This window comes from Chiroxiphia lanceolata, chromosome 30 (genome assembly GCF_009829145.1).
Source record: "Chiroxiphia lanceolata isolate bChiLan1 chromosome 30, bChiLan1.pri, whole genome shotgun sequence".
NCBI lineage: Eukaryota > Metazoa > Chordata > Aves > Passeriformes > Pipridae > Chiroxiphia > Chiroxiphia lanceolata.
This window is the reverse complement of record NC_045666.1, coordinates 357289-375494: the sequence shown is the minus strand read 5'-3', so window position 1 is coordinate 375494 and position 18206 is coordinate 357289. Positions and strand designations below refer to the sequence as shown.

The following is an 18206-nucleotide window of genomic DNA, read 5'->3' as shown; positions in this document are numbered from 1 at the left end:
ATAAAATAAATAAATATTTATAAAAATTTATATTATATTACCTCTATATTTATATTTATATTATATCAAATTCACACGTGTATCTTATATACAAAAGAAATATAAATATAAATAATAATAATGTAAATTTAAATAAAAAAAAAACATATAAATATAATATAAATATAAAATAAATAAATAAAAATATAAATAAAATATAAATCTAAATCTAAATATAAATCTAAATCTAAATCTAAATCTAAATCTAAATCTAAATCTAAATATAAATATAAATATAAATATAAATATAAATAATAAATATAAATATAAATATAATATAAATATAAACATAAGAGATGCACTTTTTCCCTGCCAGGTGAACATTCCCAGCTCCATGAAAACAGATATTTCCTGCTCCCCCCATCCCAAACCGGGACAATCCTCGTGCTTCCCGTGTCCATCGCAAGGAACCCAAAATCCCGGTGGCTCCTCCCATCACCAACGTCATTAGTGACAATTAAAACCCCATCCCGGCCCTAATTAGAGCCAATAAATTGGGATTCCCGGGAATCTCGTAAACCCGCCCTGATTCCATCTTTTCCCGTGTCCCAGTGCCAAGAACCGGCACCACCCGGGCCCTGATCCGGCTTTGGGAGGAATCTGCCGGATCTCGATCCCCCCTCGGGCTCCCCACTCCCATCGGGGGTTGTAGGGATGGAAAAGGTCCCCCTGATCCCCCTTTTCTCTGGGATGAGCCCCCCCAGCTCCCTCGGGAATCTCCCGTCCCTTCCAGTGTCCCAGCGTGAGGAACCCCCACATGCCCTGATCCCGGGTTTGGGAGGAATCTCCTGGATCTCCGACCCCCCCGGGCTCCCCACTCCGTCAGGGGTTGTAGGGATGGAAAAGGTCCCCCCTGATCCCCCTTTTCTCTGGGATGAGCCCCCCAGCTCCCTTGGGAATTCTCCGTCCCTTCCGTGTCCCAGCGTGAGGAACCCACACCCCACATGCCCTGATCCCGGCTTTGGGAGGAATATCCCGGATCTCCGACCCCCGGGCTCCTGATCCTGTCAGGGGTTGTAGGGATGGAAAAGGTCCCCTCTGATCCCCCTTTTCTCTGGGATGAGCCCCCTCAGCTCCCTTGGGAATTCTCCCGTCCCTTCCCGTGTCCCAGCGTGAGGAACCCACACCCCACATGCCCTGATCCGGTTTTGGGAGGAATCTCCCGGATCTCCGACCCCCCCTCAGGCTTCCCACTCCCATCAGGGGTTGTAGGGATGGAAAAGGTCCCCCCCGAGCCCCCTCTTCTCCGGGATGAGCCCCCCAGCTCCCTCGGGAATTCTCCAGCCCCTTTTCCAGCTCTGGACTCGCTCGGCCGCTCCACGTCTTCCTCGGGGACCCCAAAAGTGCCCCTGGATGGGATCCAGCGGCCGAGGGGAGCCCAACCCTCCCATCCGAGCGTGAGGCCCTTGAGCAATTCCTGTGAATTCCCTTTTTTCCCGAGCGCAGCAGATGGGAAAGATAAAAACCCTCCTGGCCCCTCCAGGAAAAACTCCGGCAGCTCATCAAAGGCCTGGGTTTGGGCTTGGGCTTCCCGGGTTTCAACACCCTGAAGGATCCTCCTCCTCCTCTCTCCTCTGCCTCCCCCAGAGGGTGTCCCAGGGATGTTCCAGGGCTGTTCCTGTCCTTGGAATCTGCAGTGGGATGAGGAGGATGAAGATGATTTCAGATTCTTCACTGGGATGAGGAAGAGGGACATGACTTTGGAATCTTCACTGGGATGAGGAAGAGGAAAATGACTTTGGAATCTTCAGCTTCCCCCTCCTCTCTTCCACCCTCCCGAGGGTGTCCCCGAGGTGCTCCAGGGCCTTGAACCACCTGAGACTGTTCGTGTCCTGGGATTCTTCACTGGGATGAGGAAGAAGGAGATGACTTTGGATCCTCACTGGATGAGGAAGATGAAGATGATTTCAGATTCTTCACTGGGATGAAGAAGATGAAGATGATTTCAGATTCTTCACTGGGATGAAGAAGATGAAGATGATTTCAGATTCTTCACTGGGATGAGGAAGATGAAGAAAATTTCAGATTCTTCACTGGGATGAAGAAGATGAAGATGATTTCAGATTCTTCACTGGGATGAGGAAGAGGGCGGTGACTTCTTGGGCGCCTCCAATCCCGACCTATAAATTTCAGCATCAGAAATGTCCCTTTTTAACCAAACAAGAGGATGAGGTGTGTTGACACCTGGTGGAAACACCAGATTCAGAGTCAGGAGGGTCACCTGGAAGGAAATTTGGGGCAAAATAGCAGGGAAGTAACAGTGGTTCAAATAAAAAAACACCCATTTCTTCCTTGGTTCGTTCATTTAGACGAGGACTCGGCACTGTGGAGCTCCTCCACTTCCACATTCCGTCTGCACCAGATCAATCCCAGAATCCCAACCCAGTGTTAATCAAACTCATTAAAAGGGGCTGTAATTTGGGCAGGGCTAATGACTGACCCTGCTGGGCCACCCGGCGCTCCAGTGGCACCTTCTGGGCTCTGGCTCCACTTTTAATCCCTCTGTTTTTTCCCTGGATGAGTCATTTGTGTCCGGGCAGAGCCTCCAGCCCGTCCCCCCGCCCGGGGGGCAGAGGGGGCTGCTCCCCTCGTGCCAGCCCAGCCTGGAGGGTCCCACCCCCTTCATCAGGGCTCCAACCACCCACTGGAGACACTTCCAGTGGGAGCTGCCCCTGGCAGGAGTTGGGATGAGACAATTCCAGGATGGGTTGGGTTGGGGGGGACCTTAAAGCTCATCCCATCCCACTCCCTGCCATGGACAGAGACAACTCCCACTGTCCCAGGAGGCTCCAGCCTGGCCTTGGACATGTCCACGGACGTGGCATCCTCTGGGAAATCCATTCTGGAGCCACACCACCCTCACAGTGAGGAATTAATTCCCAGTATCCCATCTAACCCTGCCCTCTTCCAGTTGGAAGCCTCTCGTCCCTTATCCCATCACTCCTTGTCCCAAAGTCCCTCTCCAGCTCTTGGGGTCCTCAGGGAGTGAAAATGACCTTTAAAAGTCACTTCCAACCCAAACTGTTCCATGATCCCATGGAAAGAAACAGGTGGGAATACAGGGAAACCTGCTCAACCTTGGAATAATTGAGGGGAAAACCATAAAACCATGGAATGGTTTGGGTTGGGAGGAACCTTAAAGCTCATCCAGTTCCCTGCCACGGGCAGGGACACCTCCCACCATCCCAGGGGGATCCAATCTGGCCTTGGACACTCCCAGGGATCCAGGGACAGCCGCAGCTTCTCTGAGAAACCCATTCCAGGGCCTCCCTGCCCTCCCAGCCAGGAATCCCTTCCCAATATCCCATCTGTCCCTGCCCTCTGGCAGTGGGAAGCCATTCCCTGTGTCTGTCCCTCCAGCCCTTGTCCCCAGTCCCTCTCCAGCTCTCCTGGAGCCCCTTCAGGCCCTGGAAGGGGCTCCAAGCTCTCCCTGGATCCTTCCCTTCTCCAGGGGAACATTCCCAGCTCTCCCAGTCTCTCTCCATGCCAAAGGTTCTCCAGCCCTTGGAGCAGCTCCATGGGCTCCTCTGGGCTCATTCCAACAGCTCCACGTCCTCCCTGTGCCTGGAATCCCCCCTGGAGGCACCTCTGGATTTCGTGGCCGGGTCCCACCAACCTCCCACCCTCCAACACCCCCAAGTCCTTCTCCTCAAGTCTCTCCCTGTTCTTCCCCCCCCAGCCCCGGGGTGTGTTTGGGATCACCCCAACCCGGGACAAACCCTGTGTCCCCTCCCCCGGGGACCTTTGGGGCGAAAAAACACAGGAACATCTTCATCTCTCTGCAGTTTATTGGGAATGAAAGAACTCGGGGGCGGGAAGCAGCAGGTCCACGGGACAGAAGGTGGGGACGGAGCCCCTCACGTGCCAGGTGGGAAGGAGAGGAGGGAAGAGGATCCGTCAAACATTAAAGCTGCCAAATGACTCCACCGGGGGAAGGTGGACAACTCCAGAGACCCGTTTCTCACTCCTCGAACTGACCGTGGGGCTTGGGCCCCTCCCTCCTGCTCGGGTGGGGTCCTGGCAGGGCTGAAATGGGTGGTGGGACACCGGGGGGGGACACGGACCTTCCAAAGGGACAGGAAAGAGCAGCTGGACACGGATTCCTCCTCAGCCAGAGCGGCAGCCCCGGGGCGGCAGCGAGGGGGGAGCTCTGAGCGCCCAGGGAGATGTTTCACCCCTGGGGGGGCTCAGCGAGGGGTCAGAGCGGGCCAGCAGGGTGGGGTCTCACTCAAACCTCATTTAGGGATGATTTTCCCTGGGAACAGGTTGTTTCCTGCTGGATTGGGGCGGGAGGGGGAGCTCTGAGTGCCCAGGGAGATGTTTCACTCCTTGGGTGACTCAGCGAGGGGTCAGGGCGGGACAGCAGGGTGGGGTCTCACTCCAACCTCATTTTGGGGATGATTTCCCCTGGGAACAGGTTGTTTCCTGCTGGATTGGGGCAGGAGGGGGAGCTCTGGGTCCCGGGTACCCACAGGGAGATGTTTCACCCTGAGGGGGCTCAGCGAGGGGCCAGCAGGGTGGGGTCTCACTCCAACGTCATTTAGGGATGATTTTCCCTGGGAACGGGTCGTTTCCTGCTGGACTGGGGCGGGAGGGGGAGCTCTGAGTCCCAGGGAGATGTTTCACCCCTCGGGGGGCTCAGCGAGGGGCCAGCAAGGTGGGATCTCATTTAGGGATGATTTCCCCTGGGAACGGGTCGTTTCCTGCTGGACTGGGGCAGGACAGGGAGCTCCGAGTCCCCAGGGAGATGTTTCACCCCTGGGGGGCTCAGCGAGGGCTCAGACTGGGCCAGCAGGGTGGGGTCTCACTCCAACCTCATTTTGGGATGACTTTCCCTGGGAACGGGTCGTTTCCTGCTGGATCGGGGCGGGAGGGGCTGCGCTGCTGGGGGGAGGAAGGGGAAGGAGCTGCTTTCCTTTAGGGGGGTCCTGGGGGGGGGTGTTCAGTACTTGACCCCCGAGGACTTGACCGTGGTGGTGGTGACACATCTGCGCACCGAGGACGAGCCGCCCCCGGCCACGAAGTTCCCGGCCGAGGAGCTGCACACCCTCCCGCTGCCGGAGGAGAAGCCCCCGCTGAGGATGCCCCCTCCCACCCCGCAGCCGCCCCGACGACGCTTTCCTCCTCCGACCACGCACACTCCTCCTCCTGCCAGCCCGTTGCCGGCCCCGAAGCCGCCGGCCCGGCCCCCGCACACGGTGGTCCTGCCCACCACGGCTGCAAGAGAGGAGGAGACCGGGTGAACATCCTCGAACATCCCGGGAATCCTCAGAAAAAAAACTAAACACCCCCCCCCCCCCAGGATAAAGGTGATTCCCGAGAGAAAAGGATGGAAAAAATACTCACAGACATTCACGTTGGACGGGTTGTCCCCGCAGAGCCTGTGAAGGGAGAGGAGCACCGGGTGAGCCTGAGACAAGTGAGGCCAAAACTCCCCGAAATCCCCCCGATATTCCCTGTATATCCCGTTTCATTTAAGATCAGTCAAACCCACGGAGGAACGTTCCACCTCGGGACCACGTTTCCATTTTGGGCTTCAAAATTCGGAGTTAGAAAAAGGGAGGGGAATCAGATTTCAGCACCAAACGCGCTGTGAGAGGGGATGAGAGGTTAACTTGACCCAAGGAGGGGTAGGAGCTGGATCAGGCCCAGGCTGGGAGGTCTCACCTGTTCTCCTCCCCCTCCAGCAGCTTCCTGTACATGGCGATCTCCACGTCCAGCGCGATCTTGATGTTCAGCAGCTCCTGGTACTCCTTCAGCAGCCGGGCCAGCTCCTCCTTGTCCTTGCTCAGGGCACATTCCAGCTCCTCCAGCTTCCTGCGGGCGTCCTTGAGGGCCATCTCGCCCCTCTCCTCGGCCTCGGCGATGGCCGACTGCAGGTGGTGGTTCTGGGGGAAGGAAACGTTTCTCATTCCTGGAGAACCCTCGGGGATTCACTGGGGGGAAAACAGGCAGGAACCACCCCAGAGGCACCAACCAGCCCTTTACCTGCTTCTTCACGTTCTCGATCTCCGTCCGCAGCCTCTGGACGTTCCTGGTCAGCTCCTGGATCTCGATCTTGGTGTTGCGCAGGTTGTCCCCGTGGCGCCCGGCCGTGCTCTGCAGCTCCTCGTACTGGTGGCACGAGGGGACAAAGGGACCCGTCAGTGACACAACCGACCCAGGGCTGGGGTGTTCCCCTTGCTCCAGGGGCCCCGACTCCCTTCCAGGAGCTCACCCTGCTCTGGTACCAGGCCTCGGCCTCGGCGCGGCTGCTCTGGGCGATCTGCTCGTACTGGCGCCGCACCTCCTCGATGATGCTGTCCAGGTCCAGGTGCCGGTTGTTGTCCATGGACACCACCACGGACAGGTCCCGGCTGATGGTCTGCATCTGGGCCAGCTCCTGTGACCGAGACAGGCAGCACAGCTCAGCCTCGAGCCTAAATCCACCCGGTCACCCAGCCCGGCCTTGGTGTCCTTGGCCACCACACCCTCATTAAAGCTTCGCCCAGGGGAAGGGAGAGCTCCTAGGGAGAGCTCCTACCTCCTCGTAGATGCACCTCAGGAAGTTGATTTCGTCCGTCAGAGCTCCCACCTTGGCCTCCAGCTCCACCTTGGTCATGTAGGCACAGTCCACGTCCTAAGGGAGAGATCCCATCGATGACCAACACCTTCCCCTAATCCCGCAGGAGCTGCCGGCTCTTCCCAGTGCTGAGTCCTTGCGGTGTCTTTGCACCCTGTTCCCTCCCCCCCGTCCCTCCCGGTGCCTCTGCACTCACCTTCTTCAGCACCACGAACTCGTTCTCGGCCGCCGTGCGCCGGTTGATCTCCTCCTCGTACCTGGGGGGCACAGGGCAGGGTGGCACCTCGGGCCCCTCGTCCCTCACCCAGTGGGACCCCCTTCTCTCCAGGGCACCCTCAGCCCTGTCCCTGCCCGTGGGGTGTCCAGGTGGTCCCTCCCCCCCCCGGGCACTCACTTGCACTTGTACTCCTCGACGTACTGCCGCATGTTCTGCAACTCCGACTCCAGCTGCCCCGCTGCCCCAGCAGGTTCTCCAGCTGCCTCCTCAGGTTCTGGATGTAGCTCTCAAAGATCACATCCAGGTTCTTCCTCGGCCCACCGGCCCCTGCTGCTGCAGCAGCTCCCACTTGGTGGAGAGGACCTTGTTCTGCTGCTCCAGGAACCGGACCTGAACCCAACAGGGGTGTGTGAGACATTCCCGAGGGACATCCCACTGCTGGGTGCTTTGGGAGCCCGAGGGAGTCATTCCCTGAACCCCCAGCTCTGGCTCATTCAGGCATCTGAGCTCCTCAAGTGCATGAGGAGCTCAAACCTCCTGGGAGCTCACAGGGGTGTGCGAGACATTCCCGAGGGAACATCCCACTGCCCAAACCTCCTGGGAGCTCTGGGGGGCCAAGGGAATCACTCCCCAAACCCCCAACAGGACATGGTTTCCAAGAGCAAAATTCCTCCCTTCTTTCTCCTTTTTTTTTCTCCATTTTCCTTAAATCTCCCGTTGTTTTCCTTCTACATTTCCACTCTCTTTTTTTTATAATTAATATTATTAATTTTTATTACCTATTGGAACGATTCCATTCCAATTTTACAAACTATTTTCATTTCCCTCCCCAGTGTGGGGAATGTTGCCCCACGTTATTTTTTAGGAGTCCCAGATCATTTTCGACCTCCCAGTGAACAAAATCCCATTGGTCTCCATACCCGAGAACTTTCCTCTCATCAGTCAATTCCAATTTCCTAATTCCAGTTCCAAATTCCAATATATGGAAATTATTCCCTAAATAAGTCATATATTTAAAAAAAAAAGGCATGGAGCACGTTCATACCCAACATTCTCCCAGTTCAGACAATTTAAAGAGAACTCGTCTGCACTTGAACTGGAACAAGGAATGACCAGGATTTACTTGGAAGCTCATTCCTGGATTTTAAGTTCCTTGAAATAAACTTGTCCCTGAGAAAGCACAGACTTAAGGGAACACTTGGATAAGGGAGCGTATCCCGATCCCTTTGGCCTGGCTGCCCAGAGGGCACCGGAGACAAAACCAAGGGAGAACTTGGATCAGCCTTTGGGATCCACGAATATCCCTCGGTTTCTCTGCAGACACAAAATTTTGGCATTTCCTCGGGAGGACCTGAGGGAAACTCTCCCTGCCCAACACCAATCCGAGGAGGACAACCTTCCCCTCTCCACAGAATTCCCCCAGAATTCCCCCATCCCCAAGCAGACCCGCTCACCTTGTCGATGAAGGAGGCGAACTGGTTGTTGAGGGTCTTGATCTGCTCCTTCTCCTGGCACTTCACCTGCTGGATCTGGGGGTCGATGTCCAGTGGACGGGCCGGAGCAGGGTGGGATCCACCTGCACGGGCTGGATCCCCCCGGGGAACCCGGGGCCGCCCCGGACGGGCCCCACAAAGCCGCCAATTCCTCCTCCAATGACCCCTCCTGCGATGCCGCCGAATCCTCCCACGAATCCTCCGCTGAATCCCGGGATCCTACATCCGTAGGAGCCCCCCACGGACATCCTGGCGCTGCCCCCCAGGTTGTGGAGGCTCCGGCTGCTGAAGCCCCCGCAGCGCCCCTCCTCCGACCCCTCTGGATGTGGAGAAGGAGCTGTAGCTGATCCGGCTCCGGCCGCCGCTGCCCCGAACCCGCCGCCCACGGCGGAGCAGGAGCTGAATCCCTTCCTGCTGCCCATCCCAAAGCTCCTGCACGGACTGACGGGACATCCCAACGCTCCACAGAGCCAAAGGCGCGGAGGACGAGGAGGTCGGCGGAGCTGGGCTGGTGCCGAGGGCAGAGAGAAGTGCTCGGAGTCTTCTCTGGCCCCGGCTCGGGGCATTCCCTTTTATCCGCTGCTGGGGGTGGGCCGGGGCGGCTTGGGCGTGAAGAGGAAACACATTTACTGTCTCCATCAGCTCCGTGCGGTTTCCAGGCTTTTGCCAAACCGGCGACTCCACCCAGAAATCCTCCTGGCCGTCAGAAGGGGACGGGGAGGCGGGAGCAGGTTCTCCCTGGATAAGTGGACTCCCGTATCTCTCCGGCATCTAAAAAAATATGTTTTACAGCGATGGTGTCATGTTCTTCCCTCCTCCTCCTCCCACCTCCCTCCCTGCTCCAAACGACTCCGCGCGTCGCCTGACTCGGGGGTTTTTTCTCCTGACGCCCCACGCCGGGCAGGATTTTGGTGAAACCGGGCTGGGATGAGGCTTTCATTTCACAATCCCCCCCTCCACACCCCTCAAGCACACCCCGAATCTCCTTCCCAAGCGGAAAATTCCCGCTGGCTTTCCAAGGGGAAAAAGCGCCGCGTAAGGAACATTTGGCGGCCGTCAGCGTTTCTGTCTCGCCCGGGAAGGAGCTGTTTGGTCCCTTCCCCAGAGCCTCGGGTGGGTGCCTTCCCTCCGGAATGTGTCCCCTGGGGTTTGGGACGAGCAGGGCCCGGGTTTGAGCACCGGAGGGGGATGAGCAAGAGAAAAGGATGTCCAGCTCCTTCCTTGTGCTTTCCCAGTGGCACAGGGACTGTGGAGAGGGGAGGATGAAAGGACGCTCGGGGCAGTCGCTGTGGTAACGAGGACTGACAGGAACGTTTAATTCCGTGCACTGGCTGCCTGGTGACGGAGTTGGAAGCTCACCCGAAGGACATCCTGCAGGTGCCTCCTGGGGGGTCATTCATCAACCAAATATTTTAGCTAAATTTATGGAATTTAGGGGGGAAAAAACCCGCAATGTTTCCACCATTCTTATTTCCTGAAAATCATCAATAAAAGTCAATTCCGTGTTTTCAGGCATTTCAGCAGCCCAGGGATATCCCGGATTTCACCTTCCCAAGGGGAACATGTGCCTGTGCTGGAGTTTTGACACTCACACCTGAGATTTGGGCAGGTAAATGTGGTTTGAAGGTATCCCCAGGAATCCGCCGGCGGCCACAGACTCTGCAAACCCTTCGGAAAACCACTTCCAAAAACCACTGGGGGAGTGAGAAAGGTGGATGTTGTCAACTGGAAGTGGGATGGGGCTGCTGGACCCTCGGGATGGGCAGAACGGGGAGAAGGGGGAAGGTTACCCTGGAGGGGGATTCAACTGCTGGCTGAGGGTCATCCCATCCTTAAGGGACCCTAAAACCACTTGGCCGAGGGTTATCCCAGTCCTGAGGGACTCTAAAAACACTTGGCTGAGGGTTATCCCACCCTTGAGTCACTCAGAACCATTGGCCAAGGGTTATCCCACCCCTGAAGAACTCAGGTCATGGTTGGCCAAGGGTCATCCCACCATTGAGGGGGACTCAACACGTGGCCAAGGGTCATCCCACCCTTGAGAGGGACTGAAATATTGGCCAAGGGTCATCCCACCCCGATGGCCTCAGGGGTTGGCCAAGGGTTCTCCAGATGTGTGTCCCTGCAGCTGGAGAAGGGGCAGCACCCCCACAGCGGGGAGGGGACACCCTCCCTTCCCAAAGGAGCCTGAATTGAGGAGTCTGAGTTCAGAGGGTCTCGTTTCTCCACTGTCACATCCCAGGTGGAGATTTAAGTTCCCTGGATCATCCCTCAGCCCAGAGCAGCCCCGGGGAGGTGCAGGATGGCTCTGGTTGAGCTGGAGAAAACAGATCATCCCTTCTCCCGGGATTTCAATTTCCAAAGGGCACCTGCCTTCCTCGGGAGGCACCGGGAGTCGCCCGGAACGTCCCACGTGGTGGCTCCATGAGGAGAGGGGGCAGATGTGCCGCGTCAGCCGCGTGCCTGGGTGCTGACCACGCTCAGCTCCCGCAGATAAGACGCCCCAGATTGAGTCACTCTGACGTCTCCAGACGAGATGTGCAGATTATCCCCAACCCGGAGTCGGGCTCAGCCTCCTCCAGGTAGAACCCGACCGGCAGCCCCGGCTCCGGCCGAGCCCTCGGAGCTCTTGCGCAAGGAGCTGCGGCAGCAGAATCCCAGGCACCGGGGAAAGTGTGAACTCGGCAGAAAAACGTGGATGGAGGACGAGCCGGGCCCCGGCTCCGCCAGGGAGGTGTCGCAAGGGCTCCCCAGAGCAGCCCCAACGCCGCGTAAAGTTGGCTGTAAAGCTTGGGAGAAACGCGCTCTTTAAAATCAGGCACCAAAGCAGGTGATTAAGCACCAAAACAGGTGATTAAGCACCGAAACAGGTGAGTCTTGCCCCAAGCCAAACACCAAAGTGCTCCTGGCTCAGCTCCAGCTTCTCACAGGCATTGCCTGCTCAGCATCTTTGCTTGGGTTGAACCCAGTGACGTTCCCCAGCTCCAGAGTCCTTCAAAGGGGGGGATTCCCTCTTCCAAGAGCTCACTGCCTGTCCCGGACCTCTCCCTCGGTCTGCAGCTTCCTGACCCGCTCTGGGGACACCGGCAGCTCCCGGGGGCTGTTGTGGGACTCCTGAGCCACCCCGACAGCGTTTTCTGCCTCTTTGATCTCTCCCTGTGGCGGAGGAACCGCAGCACAGCTCAGATCAAACACACCAACCCTCCCCTCCCAAAGCCCCTGTGGAGCTGCTCCAAATCTCTGCCTCCTGCTCCGGGAGGGAGGAAGAGCCACTGGGGGAGTTCCTGGGCTTTCCAGGGAGCTGCTGGGGCCTGGGCTCCGGGCTTTGGGATGAATCAGCCCTTCCCAGCCCGCCGCGTTCCCACGGCTGGTCGGGGCTGGCTCGTGGCTCTCTGGCATTCCTGGTGCTCACATCCCACCTGACCACGGCCCAGGTGAGCTCCAGAGTGTGCTGGGCCCACGTCCTTATCCCTGTTCCCCTCCCACGGGGCTCCTGTGCTGCCCAAAGTCCACTCCGGGGCAGGAAACTCAGATGAGCCGACAACAGGCTGATGCCGTGGCTGCTCCCACCTCCCGCGGCCGATTCCCACCAGCAGGCAGCTCGCTGGGTCTCCGCTGGTTTGGCCACGAGGCACCGGGAGTGTCCCCGCCCAGATCCCGTGACTTGCTGTCGGGGGTCTCAGCAGAGCCTCCCAAACATCACAAATCTGAGGGAGGTCGGGAAAATCCCTTTCCCGGAGCTCCGGGGACGGGGGTGTTGCCACATCTGGGGAGATGGGACGTGGGCAATGAAGCCCCTCAGTGGGTCTCGAGGCAGAGCCCTAAAACCTGGGCTGGGGCAGCCTGGACCTCCACAAGGGCTGGGAAGGTGCTGGACCCCCCTGTGCTGGAGGTTTCCAGGCCCAACAATTGCAGTGGAAATGACTCCACAGCGTTCCAAGGGTGAGCTGGGTGGTTCCCTAAATCAGGAGACGCCCCAAAATTGAGCAGCCTCCTGGATTCCTCCAGTTCGGGCTCCTGCTGTCACTGAGCGTTGTGTGAGCGGAGCGTTCAGCCCCCACAGCTCGGGTTTGTGGCTCCAGGGGAGAGCCAAGAGGCATCACCCGAGCTTGGGCACTGCCCTGCTCCATCCCCGACCTCTGCAGTTCCCTCAGAGCACAATCACAACACGTCGGGCAGCAGAACGACCCCCAGATCCCCACCCAGCTCCTTCCCGGTCCTGGGGCAGCTCCCGAAGCAGCGACACAACGAGCCGGTGAATGTTCTCTGCAGTTTATTGGGAACGGCAACATCCCGGGGGAGGAGGGCGGGACACGCGCGGAGGGTGGGACACAGAGCGGGGAAGAGGAGTTTTATACAGGTTTGCCACGAGAAATGTCCAAGCCGGCGAGGGGGGGCAGCTCCCCGTGCCGGGACCCCGCCGGCATCGCCCCCGGACCCCGCGCGGCACCGGGAGCGGGGCCGAGCCGGGCGGGGGGGACGCGGCTCGTCCCACGGCGGGGCGGCCGAGCTGGGAGTCGGGGGGCTGGGGCTGCTGCCGGCGGGACAGAGGAGCTGCTGCTCGGCGGGGCTCAGAACCGCACCCCGAGGACTTCACCGAGGTGGTGGTGACGCATCTCCGCACCGAGGACGAGCCCCCGCCGAGCCGCAAATCCTCCCGCTGCCGGAGGAGAAGCCCCCGCCGTACATCCCTCCTCCCATCCCGCAGCTGCCGCCGCCGAAGCCGCTTCCTCCGCCGCCGCACACCCTCCTGCCATCCCTCCTCCCATCCCGCAGCTGCCGCCGCCGAATCCTCCTCCATCCCGCAGCTGCCGCCGAATCCTCCTCCCATCCCGCCGCCTCTGCCTCCGGAGATGCTGCTCCTGCCGACCACGGCTGGAAGAGGAGCAGAAGGGCGGGTTACTCACCTTCACTCACCTGCTCTCCCAAAAGAACCCGTTCCGGGCCTCCCCGGGGCCCCCCGGCGCAGACACTCACACACGTTGACGTTGGACGAGCTGTCGTTGCAGAGCCTGCGAGGGAAAACAGGAGCGGTGAATCCCCCGGGAAGCGCCCGCTCCTTCACCTGGGAATTTCCCTTTCCCTACGTGTTATATTCCCTTTTTTTTCCTTTCACAATTTCCCAGTTATTCTTTTTAAAAAAATGAGCAACCGATTCCCTACTCTTCCAGAATTTCCCAGTTATTGTTTTTAAAAAAAAAAAAAAAAGATATTTATTCCCTATTTTTTTTCAAAGTTTTCTAATTATTCTATAAAGAAATGAGTAACCGATTTCCTAATTTTTTCAGAGCTTCTCAATTGCTCTTTAAAGAAATGAACGACTTATTCCCTATTTTTGCCAGAGTTTCCCAATTATCCTCTAAAGAAATGAGCAACCTTTTCCCTATTTTTTCAGAGTTTCCCAGTTATTCCTTCAAAAAATGAACCACCTACTCCCTACTTTTTTAGGAGTTTCCTGGTTATTCTATAAAGCAGCTGATTTCCTATTTTTTGTCAGACTTCCCCAGTTATTCTTTAAAAAAAAAAAAAAGAGCGACCTCAAACCTCACATTTTTATGAGACGGAAAACAAACGTAATAAAATTAACGAAATTAATTTATGATTAACACAATTTATACTTGGTAATTAGAGCACACGTGACGCTGAGTCGACCTTTACCGTGCACTCAATGATTTTACCCGCACGTGGCGTCACTAATTTATTCAAATGAATGCAAATGAGGCGAGGTACCTGTTCTCCTCCCCCTCCAGCAGCTTCCTGTACATGGCGATCTCCACGTCCAGCGCGATCTTGACGTTCAGCATCTCCTGGTACTCCTTCAGCAGCCGGGCCAGCTCCTCCTTGTCCTTGCTCAGGGCACATTCCAGCTCCTCCAGCTTCCTGCGGGCGTCCTTGAGGGCCATCTCGCCCCTCTCCTCGGCCTCGGCGATGGCCGACTGCAGATGCTGGTTCTGGGGGGGACAAAACCAGTTTGTGAGGTCCCTTCTGGCCGGGAGGTCTGTTCTGAGCAGCCTCAGGGCACGAACCCGAGGGCAAACGGGTAGGATCCATCCATCTCCATCCATCTCCATCCATCTCCATCCATCTCCATCCATCTCCATCCATCTCCATCCATCTCCTCCGGAGCACCTGAATTTCCACGACCGCCTTTCCCCCACCCCGCCCAGCTCAGCGCTGACCCAGCGCGGGGCCCTCACCGGGGAGGTGCTGAGGGTCCTGTACCTGCTCCTGCCCTTCTCAGTCTCATCTCTGAGAAACCAACCAGCCTCTTACCTGTTCAAGCCCTTCTCAAGCTCATCCCGAGACACCAACCAACCCTGTGAGCTGCTGAGGGTCCTTTACCTCCTCCTGCCCTTCTCAGTCTCATCCCTGAGGCATCAACCAACCCTGGGAGTTGCTGAGGGTCCTGTACCTGCTCCTGCTCCTCTCAGTCTCATCTCTGAGAAACCAACCAGCCTCTTACCTGCTCCTGCCCTTCTCAATCTCATCCCCGAGACACCAACCAACCCCGGGAGCTGCTGAGGATCCTGTACCTGCTCCTGCCCTTCCCAGTCTCATCCCTGAGGCATCAACCAACCCCATGAGCTGCTGAGGGTCCTTTACCTGCTCCTGCCTTTCTCAGTCTCATCCCTGAGGCACCAACCAACCCCATGAGCTGCTGAGGGTCCTTTACCTGCTCCTGCCTTTCTCAGTCTCATCCCTGAGACACCAACCAACCCCATGAGCTGCTGAGGGTCCTGTACCTGCTCCTGCCCTTCTCAGTCTCATCCCTGAGGCACCAACCAACCTCTTATCTGCTCCTCACCTTCTCAGTCTCATCCTAAAGACACCAACCAACCCTGGGAGCTGCTGAGGGTCCTTTACCTGCTTCTTCACATTCTTGATCTCATCCCTTAGGCACCAACCAACCCCGGGAGGTGCTGAGGGTCCTTTACCTGCTTCTTCACGTTCTCGAGCTCCGCCCGCAGCCTCTGCACGTTCCTGGACAGCTCCTGGATCTCGATCTTGGTGTTCCGCAGGTTGTCCCCGTGTTTCCGGCGGTGTTCTGGAGCTCCTCGTACTGGTGGCACGGGGACAAAGGGACCCATCAGGGACCGAACCGACCCAGGGCTCAGGTGGTTGGGACAGCAGGGACTGTCCCAGGGGCCTCCATTCCCTGCCAGGAGCTCACCCTGCTCTGGTACCAGGCCTCGGCCTCGGCGCGGCTGCTCTGGGCGATCTGCTCGTACTGGCGCCGCACCTCCTCGATGATGCTGTCCAGGTCCAGGTGCCGGTTGTTGTCCATGGACACCACCACGGACAGGTCCCGGCTGATGGTCTGCATCTGGGCCAGCTCCTGCGGACAACCCGCGGCTCAGAGGGAGCAGGGAAGAGCAGCAGCTCCTGGGCAGCCTCTCCACACCAACCCCACCCGGCCTCGGTGTCCTTGGCCACCACACCCTCATTAAAGCTTCGCCCAGGGGAAGGGAGAGCTCCTAGGGAGAGCTCCTACCTCCTCGTAGATGCACCTCAGGAAGTTGATTTCGTCCGTCAGAGCTCCCACCTTGGCCTCCAGCTCCACCTTGGTCATGTAGGCACAGTCCACGTCCTAAGGGAGAGATCCCATCGATGACCAACACCTTGCTCCCATCCTGGGAAACTGGTGGCCCCCCAGAGAGCTGGTGGCACCCCAGGGAGCTGGTGGCACCCCAGGAAGCTGGTGGCACCCCAGAGAGCTGGTGGTACCCCAGGGAGCTGGTGGCACCCCAGAGAGCTGGTGGCACCCCAGGGAGCTGGTGGCACCCGATGCCTCTTGTCCCTCCCGGTGCCTCAGCACTCACCTTCTTCAGCACCACGAACTCATTCTCGGCCGCCGTGCGCCGGTTGATCTCCTCCTCGTACCTGGGGGGGCACAGGGCAGGGTGGCACCTCGGGGCCCTCATCCCTCACCCCGGGGGGGTCTCTGGGCTGTCCCAGCTCCCCTGGGTGGTCCCTGCCCGTCCCCCCGGGCACTCACTTGCTCTTGTACTCCTCGACGTACTGCCGCATGTTCTGCAGCTCCGACTCCAGCTGCCCCCGCTGCGCCAGGATGGAGTCCAGCCCTCCGGTTCTGGATGTAGCTCTCAAAGATCACATCCAGGTTCTTCCTCGGCCCCGACGGCCCCTGCTGCTGCAGCAGCTCCCACTTGGTGGAGAGGACCTTGTTCTGCTGCTCCAGGAACCGGACCTGAACCCAACAGGGGTGTGTGAGACATTCCCGAGGGAACATCCCGCTGCTGGGCGCTTTGGGAACCCGAGGGAGTCATTCCCCAAACCTCCAACTGCAGCTCATTCAGGCATTCGAGCTCCTCAAGTGCATGAGGAGTGTTATTAAATTTATTAGTCATTAAATAATTAAATTTTGAGTCATTCTCCACTTCTCCCTTTGGGACACAGGGATGTTGGCAGAGGAAACACATCCCGGTTTTCCAGCAGGGTCGGGCTTTGCCATCAACTTTCCAGTAGTGAGGCCAAGAGGTTTTTTATTCCCTAACTGCTCATAAATTCTCTCAGGAGGGACTTGCAAATCCTTCGGTTTCTATTTGAGATGGAAACGATCCCAGAGTGTCCGAGAGGCGTTTAATGCTCTGAAGTCCCTGGAATCAGGTTTTGAGGAGAAAGTCTCACTCAAAGCAAAGCCCAGCAAGGAGAACTCTCAGGACAATTCAATTTACGGCGATGACTTTGCCCTGAATCACCCAAAATGAGGCCGCGGAGCTGACTTGGCACGAGGAGCCCCAGGAGGTCCTGCAGATGTTCTCTTTAATCTTCCATTAGCACAAAACCTCGTCTATTGTTCGGTGCTGCTCATTAAAACCCGGGTAATTACAACTTGCTGTTGAGGCGCCACTCTGAGAACTCCAACGCTTGTTGGGAAGCGGAAAAAACCCCGTTCCACACCCCAGGGAAGCTGCTTGAGATGCCTCCTCCAAAAAAAAAACCTGCTCTGAAGTCTCACCTTGTCGATGAAGGAGGCGAACTGGTTGTTGAGGGTCTTGATCTGCTCCTTCTCCTGGGTTTTCACCTGCTGGATCTGGGGGTCGATCTCCACGTGGACGGGCCGGAGCAGGCTGGGATCCACTTGCACGGGCTGGATCCCGGGGCCGGGGAACCCGGGGCCGCCAAAGCCGCCCATTCCCCCTCCTCCCATCCCGCCACCAAAGCCCCCCATCCCTCCAGCGCCGCCCACGCCGCCACCAAAGCCCCCCATTCCCATTCCCATTCCCATCCCTCCGCAGCTCATCCCGCCGCCGAAGCCGCCCATCCTGCCGCCGTAGCCGCCCCCGTAACAGCCCCCCATGGCCACCCTCCTGCTGCCCCCCACGCTGTGCAGGCTCCTGCTGCTGAAGCCCCCGCACCCTCCTCCTCCTCCTCCTCCTCCTCCTCCCCGCGACGAGGAGTAGGAGCTGTAGCTGATCCTGCTCCGGCCGCCGCCGCCCCCAAATCCTCCTCCGACGGCAGAGCAGGAGCTGAATCCTTTCCTGCCTCCGACCCCAAAGCACACGGACTGACGAGACATGGCCGGTTTTTCCCGAGCGGAATCCAAATCCAGAGGAGCACAAAGAGCAGCGGAGCTGGTGTGGGCAGAGAGAAGTGCTCGGAGTCTCCTCTGGCTCCGGCGGCTCCGGGCATTCCCTTTTATCCGCTGCTGGAGGTGGGCCGGGACGGCTTGGGCGTGATGGTGGAAAGCAATTTGGGGTTTTCATCAGCACGGGTTGTTGACAGATTCTCTGTGAGCTTTTGCCATATTTGGGGCTGCCCAGAAACACGCCCTGTAATCGAGAGGTGAATAAACCCAGAGCATCCAGGCAGGTCTCCATGACTAAGTGGGCTCCCGTATCTTTATGACATCTTGGAAAGCCACTTTGTCCATAAT

The 18206-nt window shown here is 57.8% G+C and overlaps 2 protein-coding genes across 2 annotated transcripts; both read right to left on the bottom strand.

Annotated features, from left to right (window-relative positions):
* Positions 1-4981: 4981 nt before the first annotated feature.
* Positions 4982-8877, bottom strand: LOC116799912 (keratin, type II cytoskeletal cochleal-like). Its single transcript, XM_032713373.1, is given in 14 exon segments — positions 4982-5256; positions 5386-5420; positions 5707-5927; positions 6028-6153; positions 6257-6421; positions 6563-6658; positions 6798-6858; positions 6996-7056; positions 7059-7139; positions 7142-7208; positions 8273-8364; positions 8367-8617; positions 8619-8680; positions 8683-8877. Coding segments are annotated over 14 exon segments (1788 nt in total).
* A 2458-nt stretch (positions 8878-11335) lies between these two features.
* LOC116799910 (keratin, type II cytoskeletal 6C-like) lies at positions 11336-17849 on the bottom strand. Its single transcript, XM_032713372.1, is given in 15 exon segments — positions 11336-11467; positions 12762-12955; positions 12958-13056; positions 13059-13112; positions 13115-13186; positions 13289-13323; positions 14042-14262; positions 15247-15344; positions 15347-15371; positions 15483-15647; positions 15804-15899; positions 16132-16192; positions 16308-16391; positions 16393-16517; positions 17289-17849. Coding segments are annotated over 15 exon segments (2022 nt in total).
* Positions 17850-18206: the final 357 nt, after the last annotated feature.